This window comes from Thamnophis elegans, chromosome 4, assembly GCF_009769535.1.
Source record: "Thamnophis elegans isolate rThaEle1 chromosome 4, rThaEle1.pri, whole genome shotgun sequence".
NCBI lineage: Eukaryota > Metazoa > Chordata > Lepidosauria > Squamata > Colubridae > Thamnophis > Thamnophis elegans.
This window is the reverse complement of record NC_045544.1, coordinates 14054564-14078441: the sequence shown is the minus strand read 5'-3', so window position 1 is coordinate 14078441 and position 23878 is coordinate 14054564. Positions and strand designations below refer to the sequence as shown.

The following is a 23878-nucleotide window of genomic DNA, read 5'->3' as shown; positions in this document are numbered from 1 at the left end:
GGCAGAGAGATATGCACGTTAAATTTGTATTATGGTTTGTGATTGATGGATGGATGGATGGATGATATGCCAGAAAGCTTTTCTTAGCCAAAGTTAGATGTGTTAAGCATGAATTTCTGCTTGTCTTTGAAGAGTATAACCTACCCTTTTTTTTTTTTAACAGATGCCAAAAAACCCAATACAGTCCTAGGTTGCATTAAGAGAGGGATAGAATCAAGATGACATGAAGTTTTAGTACCACTTTATAATACCTTGATAGGATGACAGATGGAATATTGCATCCAGTTTTGGTTGCCACGATATAAAAAAAGTTGTTGAGAGTCTAGAAAGAGTTCGGAGAAGAACAAAGATGATTAGGGGACTGGAGGCTAAAACATACGAAGAACAGTTGCAGGAATTGGGTATGTCTAGTCTAATGAAAGGAAGAACTAAGGGTGACATTGTGATGTACCCGTGGTTCGCTCATGAGGTCAATGTTGAGAAAAGACACGGACATGAGCTTTCTCGGGATGAGGCGACCCAGATTGGGGTCTGGGAGCCCCTTTTATTGAGATAGGACAAAGGCAGGAGGAGCAATCAGCGTGTGATTTAAGACAGCCTGTCAAACTACAATTGCTAATCTACTGCTCAGGGAAGTTCTGTCTATATATGGTCAAATCCTGGGTGTCGTTGGGTAAGGCACATCTAGAGTGAACTATCAGGATGTTATGTCTTTTAGGAGTTTGTTTTTTCCTGTGTGGTTCAGCGTGGCTGCGCATGCCCTGTTATGCACTGGGCCATGGGTGACCGCCACACCTACACAAGGAGTTATATGACAACATGACATGATAGCAATCATTCCAATATTTGAAGGGTTGCCACAATGAAGATCAGCCTATTTTCTAAAGCATCTGAAGACAGGACAAGAAGCAATGAATTGAAATTAATCAAGGAGAGGACCAACCTAGAAATAAGGAGAATATTCCTGACAGTTAGAACAATTAATCAGTGGAAGAGCTTGCCTTCAGAAGTTGTGAGTGGTCCATCACTGGAGGGGGGTTGGACTAGAATACCTCTAAGGTCCCTTCCAACTCTGTTATTCTGTTATTCAGTCACCACTATTCACATTAGAACATGTCAAAACAGACTGCCTCTAACTCATCACAAACAACCAATTGTTACAGGTTAATTGCAGAACAAGCCACTTAGGCAGGTAGAGAAATTTTGAGAAAAGAGGCAATGCCACCTGTCATATGAAGAAGTGGGATAAAAACAAATGAGAGGGATTATCTGAGAGACAAGATGTGATAGCACACAGTAAGTTTGAAAAAAGGAGAGACAGCCGAAAAACGGGAGAAGAAAAAGATGCTAAGTTTTGCCCGGGAACAGACTGACCTGTTGGTTCCCACTTTTCTCACTATCCGTCTTTCATCCGATCCTCTCTCCGAAAGACTGACTGAGCACTGTATTAAGGGACTTTGCAACAGATGGTGAGAATGGTTGACAAGAGCATGCAACGTGAGTACACTAGGAACATTTAAGAGGTTAAACACCTTTCTTTTCCCTAATCTGTGATGCTAAACTGCATACATTTATGTGCCTAAGTTACTCACTTGTCAAGATAAATTAAGTAACAGGAAAAAGCTCACCTGATTTGATTTTTAGGCCTCCTCCTTTTACAATTTATTCAAAGGGCATGAATGGATATAATCTGGATGTGTATGTGGTACGGCAATACATGATGGAAAGTGAGAGTGAGTAGGAGATAATTCAAGAGGTCAGAAAATAAGCAATTCCCATTCAGTGGCCCGAAGGCTACCAGTGGCAGTGATAAATCCAGTGGACATGATAGTCAATGAGCAGATATATATGATAGATAGACAGACAGACAGATAGATAGAGATAGATAGATAGGTAGATGTTCTGACCCCCTCCGCCTTCCAGTAACGAATGCCGAGACAAGCTTAACTGGAATGTACTTTAATAGCAAGAAACCAAAACCTTGGTGGCTGAAAGCCAAGCATAATAAACAGATAAGGAACTTAGCAGCAACTCAGACAAACTCAGGCAACAATAAACACAGATAAGGCTTGGCAGCAATCCAGCCTGCCAAGCTCACAGTACTGTCCTCCAACATTCAATCCTGTGTTGACTTCTACAAAGAGGGCTGTGTGCACAAGTAGCTTTTATAGTCTGGAGAGGAGCCTAATGACCACCAGCTGAGTACAATCACCTCCTGTAATAGCGTAATTGTTCCTGATGCCTAGTAGCTCTTCAATGGCGTGCATCCAGGAACAACTCACTACTGGCCTCCGGCTCACTCTCCCTTGTCTCCTCCCCACTGATCCAAGGCTCAGGTGCCTCCTGGTGGCCAACCAGCCTCTCTGCGCCCCGCTCGGAGTTGGAACCCTGTTCAGGGTCCTCCACATCCTCCAGAGCCGACTCAGAGGGCCCCTCGCTATCGGAGTCTGGTGGCTGTTCAAACGGCACCTGCTGGGCCACAACAGGTAGATATGAGCAGTCAATGGTGCATAAGCGCATCAGCGTGCCTACTGTCCCCGTCCTATTGTCCCCATTTATTTGTACTCATTTCCTGTGTTCGTGTCCATGTTTATATTTATACCTGTTATCTTGTACATGTTTGACAAACCAAATAAAATAAAATTAAAATAAATCACCAGTCCTTCCATGGTTAGAGATGTGCAGGTAGGAACATGCTGTTATTTGCAAACATTTGCAGAAGCACGCTCTTATTTGCAAACAAAAATTTTCACCTTACAAAGGACCTAGCCACTTCCTTTCTAGCAGCTTTTTGCATACCTTAACCTATCACTATACATTTCCCCATCTTTAGTAAACATTCTACCCAGAGACACAAATTCATCTTTTTGCTCTGTTTCCCCCCCAATATTCTCACACCCTTTATCATTTCCTCCTCTCCACTGTCTTTTAAATACTAACATTTATAGCATTTGTTTTAATTGAGTTTTGGTTACCATGCCGATACAAATCTCTAAAATAGGCCTTCAAGCGTTCATTCAACCCAAACCATTTCATATTTTTATATATTTGATATCTTATTCCATTCATACGCTGGATGCTTGCTCTTTAACACTCTTCATCTATGTTCAAATCACGTCAATTTTAATTTACATCAATTTCCTTCTGTATTTCCTTTGCCTACTTTAATCATCAGCATACTTTATTCTTTGACTACATTTTTCACAAGTTCATTTTGGGTATATTGATATCACCATATCTTCATCCTCCCATTAATAGCATTTTTCCCCTCCATTTTAACATTCCCCCAAGCTTCATTTCCAAACTTCCCACACTATAATTTTACATACTTCAATGGCATTTTCTAACATAATTATTTTCACATTGTCCCAAATAGGTTCCATAACCTCTTTCTTAATTTTCATTTTGGATTTACTCTTTAGACAATTAATCAATATTACAATATTTTTTTCATGCAGGTCTCATAATTTTGCCTCCTATGCTTCCCCTGTTTCCGTGTCTTCCTTTAACTGTGTGCATGCTTCTGTTAGGTATGTACTTTTGAATTTTACTAAAAATGGTCTCTCCTTCAGGCAGTCTGAAGGACTGTCAGTTCTCATGAATGAGAAACAATAAAATCCATTTTATGTTTTTCAATTCATTATTTTGTTACGTGTATGCATGTATAGATAGATAGAGTTAAGCTAAAGCATGCCTTCAGAATGGAGCTTTTTCTAAACAGATATTCATTTGTCATCATTGTCATTCATTCTTGGAGCTCCAAATAGGTGACACATTTTTGCTGTTTCATTTCATCTCATGTCATTCCAATCCATTCATTCATGTCACTTCACCGAGGTTCTCTCTCTCTCGGTCTCTCTCTGTGTCTCTGTCTCTCTCTGTCTCTTTCTGTATCTCTGTCTCTGTCTCTCTGTCTCTGTCTCCCTCCCTCCCTCCCTCCCTCCCTCCCTCCCTCCCTCCCTCCCTCCCTCCCTCCCTCCCTCCCTCCCTCTTTCTTTCTTTCTTTCTTTCTTTCTTTCTTTCTTTCTTTCTTTCTTTCTTTCTCCTGAATTACATTCCTTCAAAATAAGGCACAGTTTTCCTGAAAGTCATCTCTGGGCTTTTTCATTGCTACTTACACCTTGAAACATCATTCCAACCCATTCAGTCATGTCACCTCACCGAGGTTCTCTCTCTCTCTCTCTCTCTCTCTCTCATTCATGTCACCTCACAGAGGTTTTCTCTCTCTGTGTCTCTCTCTGTGTCTCTCTGTGTCTCTCTCTGTGTCTCTGTCTCTCTCTGTTTCTTTCTTTCTTTCTTTCTTTCTTTCTTTCTTTCTTTCTTTCTTTCTTTCTTTCTTTCTTTCTTTCTTTCTTTCTTTCTCCTGAATTACATTCCTTCAAAATAAAGGCACAGTTTTCCTGAAACTCATCTCTGGGCTTTTTCATTGCCACTTACACCTTGAAACATAATATGTGACTATCATCAAACTACAGATAATTTTATGTGCACCCCTAGCAATATAGAACTTACCCATACATACATTTTGACATACAATTTCGTATGAAATTGGATGCCTTTTGGGCCTGTCACTCTTTCTCAGCACAACTCAAGTCATAGATTTGTTTTTGGGGAAAATAAGAGAGGAAAGTGCGTTAGGCGTATTCACCACTTTGATTTACTTATAAATTAATAAAGGCAGGATGAAAACAATATAATAAATATTGTATGTTAGTATGCATTAGTATACATTTAATATAATTAGATTTTATCTTTCCTCTATTACTTAATTTATTTTTTGAAAGGGTAAATGTAAAAGGCTTTACTTTGTACTTATTAGAACCGGTAATCAAGAACGGATTTATGTACTACCGTATGCACTTTATTTTTTTACCCTAATTAGTGCCTTCTTCCTGTGCTTTTGCTTATTCTGCCTTCTTTAATAAAGCATTTTTATTTTTTTTTAAAAGAAAGTCTACATCGTTGTTTCCTGCTTGTTGGCTTGCAATTTTTCTAGGCTTCAGTAAGACAGTAAAGCCCTACATGGTACTGGACCTGGCTACCTGAGAGACCGCCTCCTGCCATTCACCTCCCAACGACCAATAAGATCGCACAGGTTGGGCCTCCTCCGGGTGCCGTCGACCGGACAATGCCGGCTGGCGGCTCCCCGAGGGAGGGCCTTCTCTGTAGCTGCACCAGCCTTATGTAACGAGCTACCCGCAGAGATCCGGACCCTTACCGTTCTCCTGGCCTTCCGTAAAGCGACCAAGACCTGGGTGTTCCGGCAGGCCTGGGGCTGTTGATTAAAATTGATTGAATGGATGATATCTTATTTTAAATAATTGTATTTTTAATATTTTATGTTTTTACTTTTGTGAGCCGCCCAGAGTCCCTAGGGAGTGGGCGGCATACATATCTTATTAAAGTTGCAAAAGTTGCAAAAGACAGATAAGAGCTTTCCTTCTACTTGATTCCTTGATTATTTTTCCATAGTCTAGTCCTTAGCATGGAAACTACATGAGTCTAATACTTAGAACCAGAGTGCTCACTAGGTTGTAGTGGAATTCACAATTACATGGTAATTTCGATACTTAGTAAAAGGCTTTCAACAAAAGTCAGAAGGGATTATTGTCCGCATACATAATCTCTTTCCATTCTGTAATCCAGTTTTATGGAAGCTATTCATCAAGAAGCATGTGGGAGTATGTTGCACAGCATGATATGACTACAGAGCAAAAAGGTTCTTAAGGAAAATCAATTTTTCTCTCTTGCTACTGATTCCATGTGTTTAAGAGAGGCTCTTTCCAGGACAAATATGAGCAAGGTGACAATAAGGGGCCCTTCATGGTATTGGACCTGGGTACTTGAGAGACCGCCTGCTGCCAATTACCTCCAATAGACCGATCAGATCCCACAGATTAGGCCTCCTCCGAATTCCATCCGCCGGCCAATGCCGACTGGTGACTACCCGGAGGAGGGCCTTCTCTGTGGCTGCTCCGGCCCTCTGGAACGATCTCCCCGTGGAGATTCGAACCCTCACCACCCTCCAGGCCTTCCGCAAAGCCCTTAAAACCTGGCTGTTCCGACAGGCCTGGGGCTAAAGAGTTTTTGCCCCCCTCCTCGAATGGTATGGTTGTTGTGTGTTTTTAAATTTTGTATTGTTATGTCTTGTCTTTTTTATCCCCCTGTCTGTACCCCCTTCCCTGATTGAACTGTGAGCCGCCCTGAGTCCTCTTCAGGGAAAAGGGCGGCATATAAATGTAATCAATCAATCAATCAATCAATCAATCAATCAATCAACCTTTCTATGATGGAATCTAGTGGTTACCCAAAATGCATGCCATTTAACTTGTATGTACAAGCTTGGTATGCTAAGTATCTATCTACTGATATTCTGCTTTTTACTTAATATTGGCAGATATAAAATGGTTCAGAACTTTCATCCCATAAACTTCATAATTAATGTATACTGAGCAGAGAAACAGCATCAATGTTAAGTGTTAGTCAAGTTAATGTTAAGTGATCTAAACTGCAAATTTTAAGACAAAATTGCCGCAAATATAAACTGTTCTGATGGGGTTAAAATTGATGTGCGAATGTGCTTTGCTTAAGGATAAGGATTGGGGCAGGTGAGAAGGTTACTTACTTTAAAGTTTTATATACAGTACTGATTTTCAGGGCTTGCCCAATTCTTGAGAGACCGCCTGCTGCCAATTACCTCCCACAGACCCATTAGATCTCACAGGGTTGGCCTCTTCCGGGTGCCATCTACCAGCCAATGCCATCTGGCTATTACCCAGGGGAGGGCCTTCTCTGTGGCAGCTCCGGCCCTCTGGAACGAACTCCCCGCATTGATTCGGACCCTCACCTCTCTCCAGGCCTTCCGAAAAGCCATCAAAACCTGGCTTTGCCGGCAGGCCTGGGATACAAATAATAAAATTCTATTCTATTCTATTCTATTCTATTCTATTCTATTCTCTACTCTACCCTTACAAATGCTCCAAAGGCATTCTTTGGAAATAGAAATAGTAGCTGACTGCTTTGCTTAGTAGGCGATGTTATTATCCACTTTTAGTGTAAATACTTTTAATTATATTTTAATGTTAGTATTTTTAATATAGTGTAAAGACAAATGTATATTGCTGGTCTTTGACCGTAATAAAGATCTTACTTACTTACTTACTGCTTTGCTTAGTAGTGTTTTGCTTTTTGAGAAAACGAAGGTAAGCTTACAGATGCCAAAGTCTAGATGGACATATCATTTTTATTGGAAACTGAGCAAGTCAGCAAACCTGCCAGCTGAGAAACTGAGGAAAGACCCAAACCATCATAGGAAAAATAAATGCAAAGATACTGATCTACTGCTGGCCTATTTATTTTTTGCCATAGCCTAGTAAATGTGTAAGAGGGTTACGATTTGTAATTTTAATTTATCTAAACTGTATATATGTCAGAGATGGGTTCCTACCAGTTCGCACCTATTTGGTAGAACTGGTTCATCAAATCTACCGAACCGGTTAGAAGAGGTTCCACCAGTGGACCCGGAAAGCAGGCCACACCTATAGAAGAGGTTCCAAAAATTTTTGAAATATCTAACCACCACTGGTCCTTAGATATGATTATTCTACACTATCATGCTCATATTTATGAAACTCAGTGCCTCTGTGAAAGGTAAGGATGACTACTGCGTTTGTGGTCAATCATAACATTGCATGTGTTTTAACGCAAACCAAAGATGCCTTTTAAAAAACAAGTTTACATCATATTCTTATGCAAGCCAGTGCTGTGTTTGAGGTAATTTAAGGTGATTCTGACAAGTGTCGTCAGCATCTTCATATCCGGTCACATGGGTGGCAAGCCACTCCCATCTGGTTACATGGGCGGCAAGCCACTCCCACAAAGGAGGCCACACCCACAGAGTAGGTTCGAACAATTTTTGAAACCCACCACTGATATATGTGTGTATTCTACTTATACTTGTTTCATGTCTTTTAAAGCACTTTGTGTTTCTCTGGACCTCACAAGCTTAACTGGTTTTGTGGTATGTCTATGTATCTTAACAGAGGCATGGAGAAGGACAAACAAAAGTCAAGATTTTTTTTGCGACGGTGCAGTCAAAGCCCCATCCTTTAAAATAAAAAAAGAAAGGTGGGGCTTCAATCATGGGGTTGTGGCCATTTTCTTGACTTTCCTGAGCCACTTCCTCAGCAGTAACTGCCCTTATTTTTAATCCAGAATATTAGATGTATCCACTGGATCCAAAAGATTGGGGACACTGCATAATATAAAGAAACACACAATCATACTTTAAAAAAAGCCATTTACCAGTAGTTTGAACCAGGGGTGGGTTTCTGCCGGCATTACTGCCGGTTCGGTGCTTGCGCTCGTGCGCACATGCACAGTTGCCTGTAAATAGGTCTGCGCATGCACAGAACTTTTAAAAAGTTCAAAAAAAAAGATGTCGCAGCAACCGGGAAACCGGTTCAGGGGCCAGGCGAGCATGCCATCCCTACCGGTTCGGCGATTTCAGTCGCCATTTCAACTACCGGTTCCACCGAACCGGTGTGAACCGGTAGGAACCCACCTCTGGTTTGAACAAAAGAAATCTTGCAGTAGATGAGATTAAAGGACACCTGCCATGTCACTTTTAGCTAATAAGAAGCATTTGTCATCACCGCTACCACTTCAGGTGCCTCCCCAATCACACTGTAGTTCATACAGAATAAAATCCAATTGATTGTGTTGTACCATGATCTAGAAATAGCCATTTCGCAAAGCCTCCTCTTTATTTACATTTGAAAGAAAGCTAAAATAAAAAAGCATGCTAAAGAACAACCTCCCGAAATAGAAAAGTGAAATTCCCAAATGTTCACTGTGACTGGGGGTATATAGAATAGAAACACAAACATCCATGTGCATTATTTCTGTTCAGAGTACCAAGGATACAAAATTAAAAGTAATAAATTAAGAATTGTCTTTTTAATCTAGTTAAAAGAAATGGAGGCAAAATATGAGTAAACAATCTTTTTCTAAAAGACTCTTGAGGATCCTTTGCTGCAGAGGTGGGTTCTTACCAGTATGCACCAGTTCGGTAGAACCGGTTCGTCAAATCTACCAAACCGGTTAGAAGAGGTTCCACCAGTGGACCTGGAAAGCAGGCCACACCTACAGAGAGGTTCCAAATTTTTTTGAAACCCACCACTGACACACACACACACACACAGACTCACACAGAGAGAGAAAGAGAAAGAGAAAGAAAGGAAGAAAGAAATAAAGAAAAAAGAAAGAAAAAGTGAGATGAAAGAAAAAAAGGAAAAAGGGACAGACAAAAGGAAGGAGAGAGAGAGAGGGAGAGAGAGAAATCATATGGCCGGCAAGCCATTCCCACCAGGTCACATGGCCAGCAAGCCACTCCCACAAAGGAGGCCACACCCACAGAGTAGGTTCAAAATTTTTTTGAAACCCACCACTGCTTTGCTGCTGTATTTATTTGTTTAGCCAGTTCCATATCCCACACTTTTCAATATTTCTGAGCCAAAGAAAGACACATCTTAGCTCTCCAATGTTTTGATAGTAAATGTGGACAACTAACAACACAAACTGAATTAATTTCTTGTGCTGTGTTTTTAAATGTCCTGGAAAATAATGGATGACAGAGCCTCAAAAGAATTAATTATGAAAGACTGTATTTTAAGTATTCTAGTTTCTTCAAAAATGTTCAGCTAGACTAGAGTATGGAATGAAAAGGCCATGCCAACAGAGATAGTGATATGTTTTTATAGTCCTTTCAAAACAATCTTAGAAAGAAGTTGATTATTATAAAAAAGTTGAGATGTTGGACTTCTACAGATTATTTTTATAACCAGTTCTTCATGATTTGTTACAACAGCACACTGTGAAGCATAAAGAATTCCAAATGATTCATCGCATTTAAATCTCTGATATTTTAAAAAAGATTTTAAAGCGAACCTTTTGTATTTGTTATGAGATATAATTCTGAAAAAGTTATTTGACTTTAAATTGAATTCTTTCTTATCAGAAAGATGTTTCAGCTTACTTTCTCCTACAGATGCCAAAGCCCCATGCAACTTATTACTCATAACATCTGAAATAATCACATGAGGGAAGAAGGTGAGTTTTTGCCTTCTGTGCATTGGGGATATCACAGCTATCCCCAGCATGCAGAGGTTTTATGTCAGGGGTGTCAAACTGGATTCCTTTGAGGGCCAGATCACCATTGTAGTTCTCCTCCACGGGCTGGCATAACAGGGTGGGGGGATGGGGAGGAGATGAGATGGAAACATCCTGGAGTAGTACCCTGCCAGTCAAAACGGATCCAGCCCGCGGGCCTTGAGCTTGACAGCCCTGCTTTTTTATGTGATTGATCCCTGAGGCAGTTCTAGGTGAGAATTCATGCTTTCTAGTTTATCATATAGGGCTGTAGGGCAAACATAATTTCTCCTAAGAAAACCTAGAACTAAGGAAACAAAATCGTTCCTTAAACCTTGATTTAAGGAGGGGCAACTAAGTAATAACTGTTCCATTCATACCGTGGTGGGATTCAAATTTTTTTACTACTGGTTCTCTGAGCGTGGCTTGGTGGACATGTCATGGCTTGGTGGGTGTGGCTTGGTAGCCATGGCAGGGGAAGGATGCTGTAAAATCTCCATTCCCACCGCACTCCAGGGGAAGGTTAGTGCAAAATCCCCATTTCCTCCCGATCAGCTGGGACCAGAGGTGGGTTCCTACCAGTTCGCACCTATTCGGTAGAACCAGTTCGTCAAATCTACCGAACCGGTTAGAAGAGGTTCCACCAGTGGACCCGGAAAGCAGGCCACACCTACAGAAGAGGTTCCAAAAATTTTTGAAACCCACCACTGGTCCTTGGATATGATTATTCTACACTATCATGCTCATATTTATAAAACTCAGTGCCTCTGTGAAAGGTAAGGATGACTACTGCGTTTGTGGTGCAATCAGAACATTGCGTGTGTTGAAGTTGTTTTAACGCAAACCAAAGATGCCTTTAAAAAAACAAGTTTACATCATATTCTTATACATGCCAGTGCTGTGTGTGAGGTAATTTAAGGTGGTTCTGACAAGTGTCTTTGGCATCTTCATATCCGGTCACATGGGCGGCAAGTCACTCCCATCCGGTCACATGGGTGGCAAGCCACTCCAACAAAGGAGGCCACACCCACAGAGTAGATTCAAACAATTTTTGAAACCCACCACTGGCTGGGACTCAGGAGGCAGAGAATAGATGGGGGCCAGTCAGAGGTGATATTTACCAGTTCTCTGAACTACTCAAAATTTCCGCTACCGGTTCTCCAGAACTGGTCAGAACCTGCTGAATACTACCTCCGCATTCATAGGATATGAGCTGGGTTTCTTCAAATACATTTGCCTCTATGGTTTTACTTTCTTGAAGATACTTAATTGAGGTCAACTTTGGTAACAGTCATCACGGTGTATAAAAATTTAGGAGATAGATCCAAATAAATTTGTACACATCTATGCATACTTAGATTTCAAATTGCTTGTGATCAAGTTGGCTTTCTGCTGTATGCGCGGAAAATGTCAGTTTCTCAGAATACCAGTTATACAGTATAATTATATAAAGTGTGTTTGGAAGTGAATACAAGTAATTACTGGGCTCCAGGTAGATTGAATTTCAGAAATCTCTGTGTTCTATCAGCGGTGAAGAAATTATTGCAGAATTGTGAGGAAAGTACACTGATGTTAGGTGGGCAGCAGTATACGCATGAGTCTCTTGCCAGAGCAAATGAAAAAGGTTATTTTAAAGCTAGAGAAAAGTTGCCTTAACAAACAGACAGGAGAATCCATAATGGCTTCAAGTGCAAGTACATACAAATGCAATAGAATTCATTGACTTGCAGCAATAAGCAAAAAATAAAATGAGGGGATTTCTGTTCAGTTTAAAATATAGGCCCCAAGAGTATGGGTAGGAACTGCAGGAAGGCCTTGCATGGAAGTATAGAAGCCAGGGGGAGGATGACATCAGGGTAAAGAAAATAGATGCACAGTCAACTTAGCAATAGCAATAGCAGTTAGACTTATATACCGCTTCATAGGGCTTTCAGCCCTCTCTAAGCGGTTTACAGAGTAAGCATATCGCCCCCACAGTCTGGGTCCTCATTTCACCCACCTCGGAAGGATGGAAGGCTGAGTCAACCTTGAGCCGGTGAGATTAGAACCGCTGAACTGCAGATAACAGTCAGCTGAAGTGGCCTGCAGTACTGCACCCTAAACACTGTGCCAACTCGGCTCTTCATTTGATTTGATTTTTTGATTTTATTGACATTTGTAGGCCGCCCTTTTCCCTGAGGGGACTCAGGGCGGCTCACATAAAATCAGGGAAGGGGAAATGCAGACAATAACAAAGACACATATAATAAAAACAGTAACCAACATGCATTCATCATTCGGGAGGGGCAACTATCTTCATCCCCAGGCCTGACGGGCTAGCCAGTTCTTCAAGGCTGTGCGGAAGGCCTGGACGGTGGTGAGGGTACGAATCTCCACAGGGAGTTCGTTCCAAAGGGTCGGGGCGACTACTGAGAAGGCCCTCCTCCTTGTAGTTGCCAGCCGACACTGGCTGGCCGATGGAATACGGAGGAGGCCCAATCTGTATGATCTTATTGGTCGCAGGGAGGTGATTGGCAGAAGGTGGTCTCTCAAGTATCCAGATCCACTACCATGTAGGGCTTTATGGGTGATTAACAGCACCTTGAAGCGCATCCGGAAATCGACAGGTAGCCAGCGCAGCTCGCGGAGGATAGGTGTAATGTGGGTGAACCGCGGTGCACCCACAATCGCTCGCGCGGCTGCGTTCTGTACCAGCTGCAGACGCCGGATGCTCTTCAAGGGCAGCCCCATGTAGAGCACATTGCAGTATTCCAGCCTAGAGGTCACGAGGGCCCGAGTGACTGTTGTGAGTGCCTCCCGATTCAGGTAGGGTCGCAACTGGCGCACCAGGCGAACCTGGGCGAATGCCCCCCTAGCCACAGCCGTCAAATGGTGGTCGAACGATAGCTGTGGATCTAGGAGGACTCCCAAGTTGCGGACCCTCTCTGAGGGGTATAGAATTTGACCCCCCAGCCTGAGAGATGGAATATTGGTGGAATCCCTGGGAGGGAAACACAACAGCCACTCGGTCTTTTCTGGGTTGAGCACAAGCTTGTTAGCCCTCATCCAGTCCATAACCGCCTCCAGATCCCGGTTCATCACGTCTGCCGCTTCATTGAGTTGGCACGGGGCGGACAGATACAGTTGAGTATCGTCCGCATATTGATGGTATCTGATCCCGTGCCTGCGGATGATCTCTCCCAGCGGTTTCATGTAGATGTTGAATAGTAGGGGGGATAAGACCGAACCCTGAGGCACCCCATATGTTAGGGGCCTAGGGGACGATCTCTGCCCCCCCACTAACACCGACTGCGACCTGTCTGAGAGGTAGGAAGAGAACCACCGCAGCACGGTGCCTCCCACTCCCACCCCTCGCAGTCGTCACAGAAGGATACCATGGTCGATGGTATCGAAAGCCGCTGAGAGGTCAAGGAGAACCAGGATGGAGGAAAATCCTCCATCTCTGGCTCTCCAGAGATCATCAGTCAATGCGACCAAAGCGGTTTCTGTGCTGTAACCGGGTCTGAAGCCTGACTGGAAGGGGTCGAGATAGTTTGCTTCCTCCAAGGACCGCTGGAGCTGAAAGGCCACCACCTTCTCAACAACCTTCCCAAGGAAGGGAAGGTTGGAGACTGGACGATAGTTATTAAGGACAGCTGGATCCAAAGATGGCTTCTTTAGGAGGGGTCTCACCACCGCCGCTTTCAGTGCGGCGGGGAAGTTCCCCTCCCGAAGAGAGGCGGTCACGACCGCCTGGATCCAGCCTCGTGTCACCTCACTGCTGCTGGTAACCAGCCATGAGGGACACGGGTCCAGTACGCAGGTGGAGGCACTCACAGCCCTCATGGCCTTGTCATGACCCAGTTGCAAAGGTCCAATAGTTGTTCCCCCCCTTCCCACGTGAACTCACTTCAGGTGCTCAGTAATACGGCTGCATTCATGGCTGTTTGCGGCATCCCACAGTCATGTGACCACATTTATACAGTGGTTTTGCCAAAAGCTGGCACTTCTGGCTTTTCAGCAAAACCACACCCATAGCGAAGCATGGATTTGCTCTTAAAATTCTACATTTGCTTAATGACCATTGCAAAAAAATGTTGTAAAATCAACTCACTTGCATGACCAGTTTTACAACTGTCCTGTCCTACGACAGGCTCCATTATGGTCCTATGTTGAGGACCACCTCTAAGTACTATTATGGGCAACAGAAAACCCAGAGAGAAGCCAAGAGGACCATAAAACAATTGTAACTGATGACCATTTGCTAAGAGTAGAGCCTTGCTAGCTGTTAGCAAGTGAGACCAGTAAAAGAGAGGACAACACTCCTGGGTTTGGAATCCACAAGCAAGGGAGGAAGGAGAAAATAGCATGAAGGTCAACATAAAAAAATTAGGAATAGCAATAGCAATAGCAGTTAGACTTATATACCGCTTCATAGGGCTTTCGGCCCTCTCTAAGCTGTTTACAGAGTCAGCATATCGCCCCCACAGTCTGGGTCCTCATTTCACCCACCTCGGAAGGATGGAAGGCTGAGTCAACCTTGAGCCGGTGAGATTAGAACCGCTGAACTGCAGATAGCAGTCAGCTGAAGTGGCCTGCAGTACTGCACTCTAACCACTGCGCCACCTCTGTACTCCTAAGTACATTATTTGGAAAATAATATACTTAGGAGTACAGAGGGGTTAGATGGTTAGCATTGGAAAGCATTACTCTGGAAAGGAAACCAATTGCAGTGGAAAGGCATACCTTGACTTGCAACCATAACTGAGCTCAAAATTTCTGTTTCTAATGAGATATTTCTTAAGTGAATTTTGCCTCATTTTATGACCTTTCTTGCCACGGTTGTTAAGTGACCCACTGCATCAGTGGTGGGATTCAAATAATTTAACAACCGGTTCTCTGCCCTAATGACCATCTGGGTAGGTGGGGCTCAGTGGTCATGGCCAACTCAAGGTCACTCAAGTCGATGAGCGCTTCGCCTTAGCTGTTACAACGTAATAAGGGTTAACCGGAGAGGCTGTTTCTGTAAGCAGGGCAATAAAGATCAGGCTAGAAACAACACCAGAATGTTTCCTTCCTGCCTTCCTTACAAGATTAGCCCTGTAAAGTGGAAAAAAAAACAAAAGGAGATTTCTTCCAACAACCGGTTCTCTGAACTACTTAGAAAGTTACCAACTGGTTCTCCTGAATAGGTGCGAACTGGCTGAATCCCACCACTGCACTGCATTTATTAAGTTAGTAACACAGTTGTAAAGTGAATGTGGCTTCCCCATTGACTTTGCTTGTCAGAAGATCGCAAAAGGGGATCTTGTGACCCAGGGACACGGCAATCGTCATCAATATGAGTCAGTTGCCAAGCGTCTGGATTTTGATCACATGACTATGAGGAAGCTGCAATGGTTGTAAGTTTGAAAAATTGTCACCGGTCACTTTTTCCAGTGCCGTTGCAACTTTGAACCATCATTAAATGGACTGTTGCCTGTCGAGGTCTTGTAAACCTGTAGTTTGTAGTGCATTGACTAAAAAATGTAACACAGGAATGAGGAATACGTTAAATTTGCATCATACCAATTTCTTATTGTAGTAAATGTTTTGTAAAATTGGGTTGCCTTGTATCATGCTGAGGTTTGTACCTTGTACAAACCTAACCTTTGTAGGCGAACAAAGGAACATTACTACTCTAGGACCAATGTTTGTTGGCTTCACCATTATGAGATAAGATTTAATGTGACCGAAGGAAATATTATATTTTTTGGAGTATAAGACACACCTTTCCCCCCCCAAAAGAGGGTGAAAATCTGGGTGCGTCTTATACACTGAATATAGCATTTTTGGCCTCCCAAAACCAGGTCCCCTTTGCAAAAAATGATGTGCATAGGCTTTGGGAGGCCTGCAAAGTGCTCCTGGGGGCCGAGGAGGGCAAAAACAAGTGAAAAACAGGCCTGTTTTGCCCCCCCCAGCCTCCAAGAGCACTCTACAAGCCTCTCAAAGCCTATTCATACTCTGTTTTGTGCAAAAAACAGGCCCATTTTTGTGAAAAATGGGCCCTTTTTTGCCCGTTCTCCCCCAGCCCCCAGGAGCACTCTACAAGCTTCCCAAAGCCTATGCATGCCCCATTTTGTGCAAAAAAAACCAGGCCTGTTTTTTGCTCATTTTTGCCCCCCCCAACTCCCAGAATCACTTTGTAGACCTCTCAAACTCTGCATGCCCCGCTTTTTCACAAAAAAGGAGGCATGCAGAGAGTTTGGGACGCCTGCAGAGTGCAAAACCCTTTTTGTTAAAATTTACCTTTTCCAAGTCTTAGTGTGTCTTATACTCCGGTGCATCTTATAATCTGAAAAAATATGGTAAATATAATGAATAAGACGGTTAACGTTTTAAAAGTCTTACTATCTGGTATTGGCTTAGGCTGAGAACTCTTCAAACGCAGGGAAGGCCGGAAGCGTGTTCGGTCATTGAAGCTCCAACTCTTTTGTACTTTTGTTGGGCTGCCCTCTGCGGTAATATCCGTACTTGGCGATCTTCTGTCCCCAACTGAAGATTGTCTGCCCTTGATACTCTGGCCTCTCGGGCTAGCCATCCGCACCCGTTCTTTAAAGCTCAGCTTCTGACTGTGGAAGCAAAAAAACATGCATTTTTACATCATTCACATTGATTTATGTCTCATGCTACCGTTACAGATGAAGAAACACGTTCAGCTGCATGTCTTTGGATGCAGATGTGAATGTATTCCATGTGTTGAACTCCCTTCCCTCCTCCCCCGCTCCAGTAAAAAAAAAATAATATTTGCGCTGGTCAGTTCTTGATACAAAAGGAAGTAGGAAAACTTCAAGAATCACGGAAATCCCCATACCTGGGAAAGTTCACCAAGCTGCAGTATTAAGACCAAATACACAGTGAAATTAATACTGATTGCAATAAAAATAATACATATTCCAGACATCATAAAGAATTGGAAGAACAGGAAAATATGTGACTGCCTCTCCTTGATAACATAGTAGCTCTCATCTACACTGTGGAATTTTTCTGCCTTGATACCAAAGCCTTGATATTAGGGAACACTTCTGTGAGATGGCCAGCGAGATAAAATGGATGGATGGATGGATGGATGGGGATCCATAAAAGTGCATTTCTTATAGATTGAATCACTTTCTTTATAATATGATAGGTATTAGATATTTCTTCGGAGGAATGTACTACTACTGAGAAATAGATCCTATATTACAGCAAGAGTGAAACAAAATCAACTAACAAAAAAATATCAAATTTAAACTTAGCAAAGTTTCAGCTATAAATTTTGGGCAGCTATAACTATGCTTTTAAATTGTACAACCTAGGCTGTGCATGTAAGCTGCTCTACAATGGAATCAATAGTTTTCAAGTGCCATTATTTTTGCATGCAGTTTGTTAGACAAGCAAGATTAAAGTTATTATTCATGCACGCTCCCAAACATGACATTTTCCAACAGCCCACAGACATTAGCAAACACTACATTTCAGATTTCTTATCACCCAAAGCCCAATGCATACACAGCATAGACATAGATCATATATTACTAAAACTCTCATGCTTATTGATTTGTTTCCTCGTGTTTGCTCAAATGGCGCATCAACTCATATTTTTTGAACCAAGGTACCTAAAATCTACTAACTTCAAGAATGCGTAAAAAAAATATCTGGGGCCCATTATTCCCGTGGATTTGCAATTTCCATGACAGACCAGTTTTATTCACAAAGTTTTGGTTGTTGCGATGTCCACCTGGTCACATGATTGTGATTTCCTACCAAGTTGCCAAAGTTAATGGAGAAGACGGTAGAAAGTTGGAAGTCTTTACCATTATAAATGCTTTTTCACCCAACTGTGGTCATTCTGTTTATGTAAATAAATATTGACTCATTATTAAAGTTTGTTTGCCACTAAAATGGTTTATTTATTATATATATATTCTTCTTACATGATCACAAGACCCTGGGCGAGAGTTTTTAAAAAATGGACTTCTTCTGGTCACATGAGACTAAACTACCTTTTTCTCAAGAATGGCCCAATGGATCTAACAAAACTCAGAACAAGTAACAGAAAGTCTATCATTAAGTCTATAATTAAGTCTATCATTAAGTCCATCGTTAAGTCTATCAGTAAGTCTATCATTAGAAAGAGTGGCTCACAGAAATATAATATTACATTCTGGGAAAAACAATCATGAGAAAGGCCTTCAACCTTAATTTCTGTTACTTGCAATATAATTATTGCAATCTGGATACTTGGCAAAGCATTTGTTGCACCTACAAATGGTTGTCTACACGCTGTGATCATGTGAATCACATTTGCAATCTCCTACGCCAGCTTCTCTAGAAAATCAAGGAGGGAGACATCAGGGAAGGTTGCAAGCTGCTGCCGCCTGGCCAGAAGACACCCCCTAGTTTCTGTGGACTGACTGAAAAAGTTCTCTGCTGAAATCCAAGCGGGATTTTATCATGGAGTATTTACAGCCTGGGGTATCTCCTGCCAGAGACAGGATGATTTTTTCGCATTTCTGAGGGCTGGCTGGAAAAGGCCTGTGGCTAAAATCGAAGCAGGATTTCAGCCAGGGAAAATTTACAGCCTCAGAGTGGAGAGGCAGCACGATAAGATAAGGACATTGGGTACCTGGGGCGGCAGGGGTGGGGAGACCCAGTGGAGGCTCCGACACAGTGGTGGGGTCCAAATAATTTAACAACTGGTTCTCTGCCCTAATGACCATCTGGGTAGGTGGAGCTTGGTGGTCATGTGATGATGTGGGCGTGGCCAACTCAACATTACTCAGGTCGATGGGCGCTTCGCCTTAGCTGTTACAACGTAATAAGGGTTAACCGGAGAGGCAGTTTGTGTAAGCAGGTCAGTAAAGATTAAGCTAGAAACAACACTAGAATGTTTCCTTCCTGCCTTCCTTACAGAATTAGCCCTGTAAAGTGGAAAAAAACAAAAGGAGATTTCTTCCAACAATCGGTTCTCTGAACTACTTAGAAAGTTACCAACCGGTTCTCCCGAATAGGTGCAAACTGGCTGAATCCCACTACTGATCCGACACAAGTATCTTCCTGCTCAGGGGCTGAAAATCCTGCTTCGATTTCAGCAGGGAGGATTTTCAGCTCCTGAGCAGAGAGGCAGCACAATAAGGTACAGTAAGGCGCATGAGGTGACTTGGGGTGGAGAAGGGTGTGGATTTTGACAGGTCTCCTGAGTAAAGAGACATTTGTGTACGGTTTGCACAGGAACTCCTAAGATCTTCCTCACCCGCTTGAAGCACCCCATGCTCCTTACCTGGCACTCTGTCCTATTAACAACATGTTAAGATTGCTTAAAGATCGCAACCAGGAGTGTCAAAATTGTGGTCTCTGAGCAAGGTGATCATGTGACATCTTGGTTAACTACCGCTTTGCTCAGTGATCAAGATTCTAGTTCCAACTGTGGTTATTAAGCAAGGATTGCCTGTGTAGAGATTGCAAATTAGACTGGATTATATTGGGATTTGTACACTAAATTCTGCAATATACAGTAATTTCAAAGGAAATCAGGGGGAAAAAGATACCTTTTAAGGAACAACCGGAAGAAAACCTGAAATCCAATTGTATTTGTTCCTGGGATGAGTACAGACTGTCTCTGAAGAAGCAAATTATTTGGGCCATTTAGGTACAGATGGAGAAGCCTATCTGCCTGTTGCTATAGCTGCTAATCGAGTTCAGGCCTTGTCTGTTCTATTTAATCATGGTTCTTGCATCTTCATGCAACATGACAATAAAAACAGAGGAAATGGAAATGGATTCTACCATCACCAAAAAGCCTTTAAAAATACATTCTCGGTGTCTTGCTGCTTTAACCAGGTACAATCTAAAAAGGAAATGTTTCTCTGTGGGATTATAGGAAATGAAATGAAATTATGAAACAGTGATTATGAAATTTGTAGATAATAAAAAAAAATGTGTACATGCAATTTAATATGTTTTATTACAAATACAAGCAGAATAGGCAGGAGACCAAATGCTGTGAATCAAGCACATGCCAGACAATTTCTAAAATTATAGTTTAAAAACTGCAGTGAAACAATTAGAAAATTGTGTGTTTCTCATTGTGGCATCCAAGAGAGTACCTTTTCCAGAACTGTTTTACCCTTTTCAACTAGAGAAAGTAAACTTTTAAAGAAAAACAATCATGAGAAAGGCCTTCAGCCTTAATTCCTGTTACTTGCAATATAATTATTATTGCATAAACATTCATCAAGGATATTCCCAAGTTACTTTTCAGAAGGAATGTACTTTATTGGTTACAAGGCAAATCCTAAGGCTTTTCTCGCCGAGAAATTCACATGCCATGTTAAATTACTCTGGTGGGCAAAGAGGCCACTTTAGATTTAGAGAATATTTCTAGTTAGCGCTGGCCAGAATTTGACAATCACAACCAGTACTTTCAAATTCAAGTTGGTGTTAAGTGCAAATCTCAGTGGCTTTGGGCTCAGTGGAAATATTTAACCACAGAAAAGCCACTGGGTGGTCTGAAGGAATCATATTGAATGAGAGTGTTGGCGGTTTATTCTGCCACGGGAACCAGTTTCAGATCCTGTTTGCTTTAAGTTTACTCCTATTGAGTATCAAAATTGATAAGAGAAATCAATTATATACTTCTGAACAACAGAGTCAGCGTGAAACTAATGAACATTATGGTGAGTGCTATATTTTGAACTGCATTCACTGCATAAGTCAGCAGTATTCAGCAAAAACTAGCACTCTGAAATTCTAGGATTAATCATCACATTGGCTCTTTGGAATGATAAAACCTGCCATGTTGCAATCTATGAATTAAATATTATGTATTACAGCTATCAGATATAATATTAAAAATATTGCATGGTTTGGTTTCTTGGACTAAAACTGTTTTATTTAAAAATAAGACGGTGAATGACAGCAATAATATGCATTTTTTATTTCTGCCATATTTATTAAAATTAATCCAAGATAGATTGATTATCTGTCTAAAATTTTACATACAGTACAGGGGTGGGTTTCAACCGGTTTGCGGCGGTCCCCGCGAACTGGTTGGTCGGCGAACCCGGAAGTAAGTAACTTCCGGAAACGGCGAAGGGCGCACCCGCCCGCCCGCGCTCCTTACCCGGTTTTGACGAGTTCTGCGCTTCCACGCATGCGCAGGACGCATACAGCGCCTGCGCGATCCTCCAGGAGCAGCTGGAGCATCGCACAGACGCTAGTACGCATGCGTGCACTGAGCACGTGCATGAGGACGCCGCCGGCCCCGTTCCAACCGAACCGGTTGGAACGGGGCGAGAAACCCACCCCTGATACAGTATGTTTGGGAAACAGCAACATTCTTTGCTCTTTCCTGTTTATAAATTGCAGAAGCTGTCAGTGACCAGGAATGGAGAGACTTCTCTGAGATCAACTTGTGAATTGATTATTAGTTTTGATCATGACATCATGTATGTCCTGTATGAAGGAGCATCAGCTGCAGCTGATCCTATATCTAGATTTGTGAGCCAGCTTTTTATTTCTAAGCATTAGATAACTTTCACACCTTGGTGTGCTTTGTTTCCTAAGGTAAAATTCTTGGAATACAGCCTCAATGAATGTTGAGAAGCATTGTTGAAAAATGCAATTTTAATCATTACTTTTGGAATTCACATTTTTCTGAATTTTCTCTCTGCATTCTTAGTACACTAGAGGTCGCTGTGATACCATTGCAAGGCTACTGAAGAAGGGCTCTTAATTAAATGCTTGGAGCCACTGCCTCCTGGTAGTTTCAGTTGTTTGTAATAATTTATTAAGATTTTAAAGAAAATGGAACAAGCTATATTTTACTTCTCTATTTTTAAAGAAAGACAAGAGTTGATTTGCATATTAACATATCAGGGAAAAATACTGTAACCGTTTGCTGTCAGAGACCAAGAGTGGTTTTCTTCACCGAATTCATAAACTTAATTTGGTATTATTTTTGTAAATGAGTCCCATTGATTCAAGTTGGGCTAAATCATTCTTTTAGAAACAAATATACGGATCTCCCAAGCTCAGATAAGGTAGGACAAAGTTATGTAAGGTAAAGGTAAAGGTTCCCCTCGCTCATATGTGCTAATTGTTCCCAACTCTAGGGGGCAGTGTTCATCTCTGTTTCAAAGCTGAAGAGCCAGTGCTGTCTGAAGACATCTCTTTCATGTCATGTGGCCGGCATGACTGAACGCTGAATGAGCACGGAATGCTGTTACCTTCCCACCAAAGATGGTTCCTATTTTTCTATTTGCATTTTTACATGCTTTCGAACTGCTAGGTTGGCAGAAGCTGGGACAAGTAACAGGAGCTCAAATCAGTTACATGGTGCTAGGGATTCGAACCGCTGAACTGCCAACTTTCTGATTGACAAGCTCAGCGTTTTAGCCAACGTCCCTCTAAAAGCTGTGTAATGTTACCCAAATTATTTCAGAGTGGTATTTTATGGAAACATTAAAAAACCCGACAATCTTGCTTTCTTTACTCAGAAAAAATATAGGCCCTTTCCCCCATATCCCAATTATTCTTAAACCAAGGCACACAATCAATGCAGTTATCGAATTGCATAGATTATATTTTTTTCCCCTATCGTAGAAATTTATAAGGCAAACTTTAAAAAAAAAATATTTTGGTACAAAATTGCAGGCAGCAAGCAACAAGTAAATCTATAAGCAGCTGAGGCAGCAGAAGATGGGGGAAACCCAGCCCAAATTATGAAATAATTCTTCAAGGAGCAAAAAAAGCACCAAGAAGGGGAAATAAATTCTTCATGCACCTGATGTTAGTTGGCATTCCCATTATCATGTGAGTAGACAGGATGCTGGATACCTATGTTTCCGAGAGGTGTACATCCTGAAGAGCTTCTGTTTATTACTATAAAGCTTACTAGGAGTGAGGGGAAATAGAGGATCGTATTACTAAGCATACCAGGTGATAAAAAGAGTTAGGTTTTCCATGTGAGCCAAACCAGTCTTGCTTTTATTTTCAACCAACCAAAAAAGCATTCATAAAATTACTGTTAAGTTTATAATTTATATTAAACAAGTTATAATAAAGAATATTTAAACGATTACCTTCAAAAGTCATTAAAGAATTATATTCCCTGAATGTATGACTACTGTAATATGGGAATTTTATAAATATTTGTTTAGCATAGAAACCAAATTTTCTAACAGAGCAACATTAATTTCTCTATTGACCTCTGAGGAACATATAACTATTTATGCTTTCAACATAAATCCTACCAGGGAAATGAATTTTATTCAGACTAAATAGACATTTTAATGTGCTTAAAATTGAGTATTAAATTAACCTATTAGTATCTTACTGTATGTATAATAATACATCCCCAAAATATATGGGATATTTATGATATTTATTTTGTTAGAAAAGGAAATGTTTTTATAGTCATAGTCATAAATATGTAACGTGCAGTAAAATAGGAGAAAATCCTAAAATCTTATATGAAAATTTAAGATTTCAGATAATCCTATAATGTTAATATTGATAGATAATCAAAATATTACACTTATCTTTTGATAACAGTTATTCATGTGACAAGTTGGCTTGTTAATGTAGTTTAGCATAAGACTGCATCCTAATGTTTAATTATCCTTTTAAAATGCTTAATTTGTATATTGATACCAATAGAGTACATTTGAAATGCTAGTAGACGATGCCACTGAAATTAGTGAGCCAATAATTTTAGTTTTGGAAGATG

General features: G+C 41.4%; 1 protein-coding gene across 5 annotated transcripts in view; it reads right to left on the bottom strand.

Annotated features, from left to right (window-relative positions):
- The window catches only part of KCNQ5 (potassium voltage-gated channel subfamily Q member 5), a 359579-nt gene that overhangs the window by 17280 nt on the left and 318421 nt on the right, over window positions 1-23878 (bottom strand). For 2 of the 5 annotated variants that reach the window (XM_032216260.1, XM_032216261.1), the window contains 2 exons: window positions 22987-23043; window positions 16519-16739 (listed from right to left, as the gene is read on the bottom strand). The exons of 1 other annotated variant lie outside the window; for it this stretch is intronic. In XM_032216260.1, the coding sequence (XP_032072151.1) occupies window positions 16519-16739; window positions 22987-23043 (278 nt within the window). The remainder of the gene's footprint in view (window positions 1-16518; window positions 16740-22986; window positions 23044-23878) is intronic. 2 more of the 5 variants (XM_032216262.1, XM_032216263.1) reach the window with 1 other exon arrangement.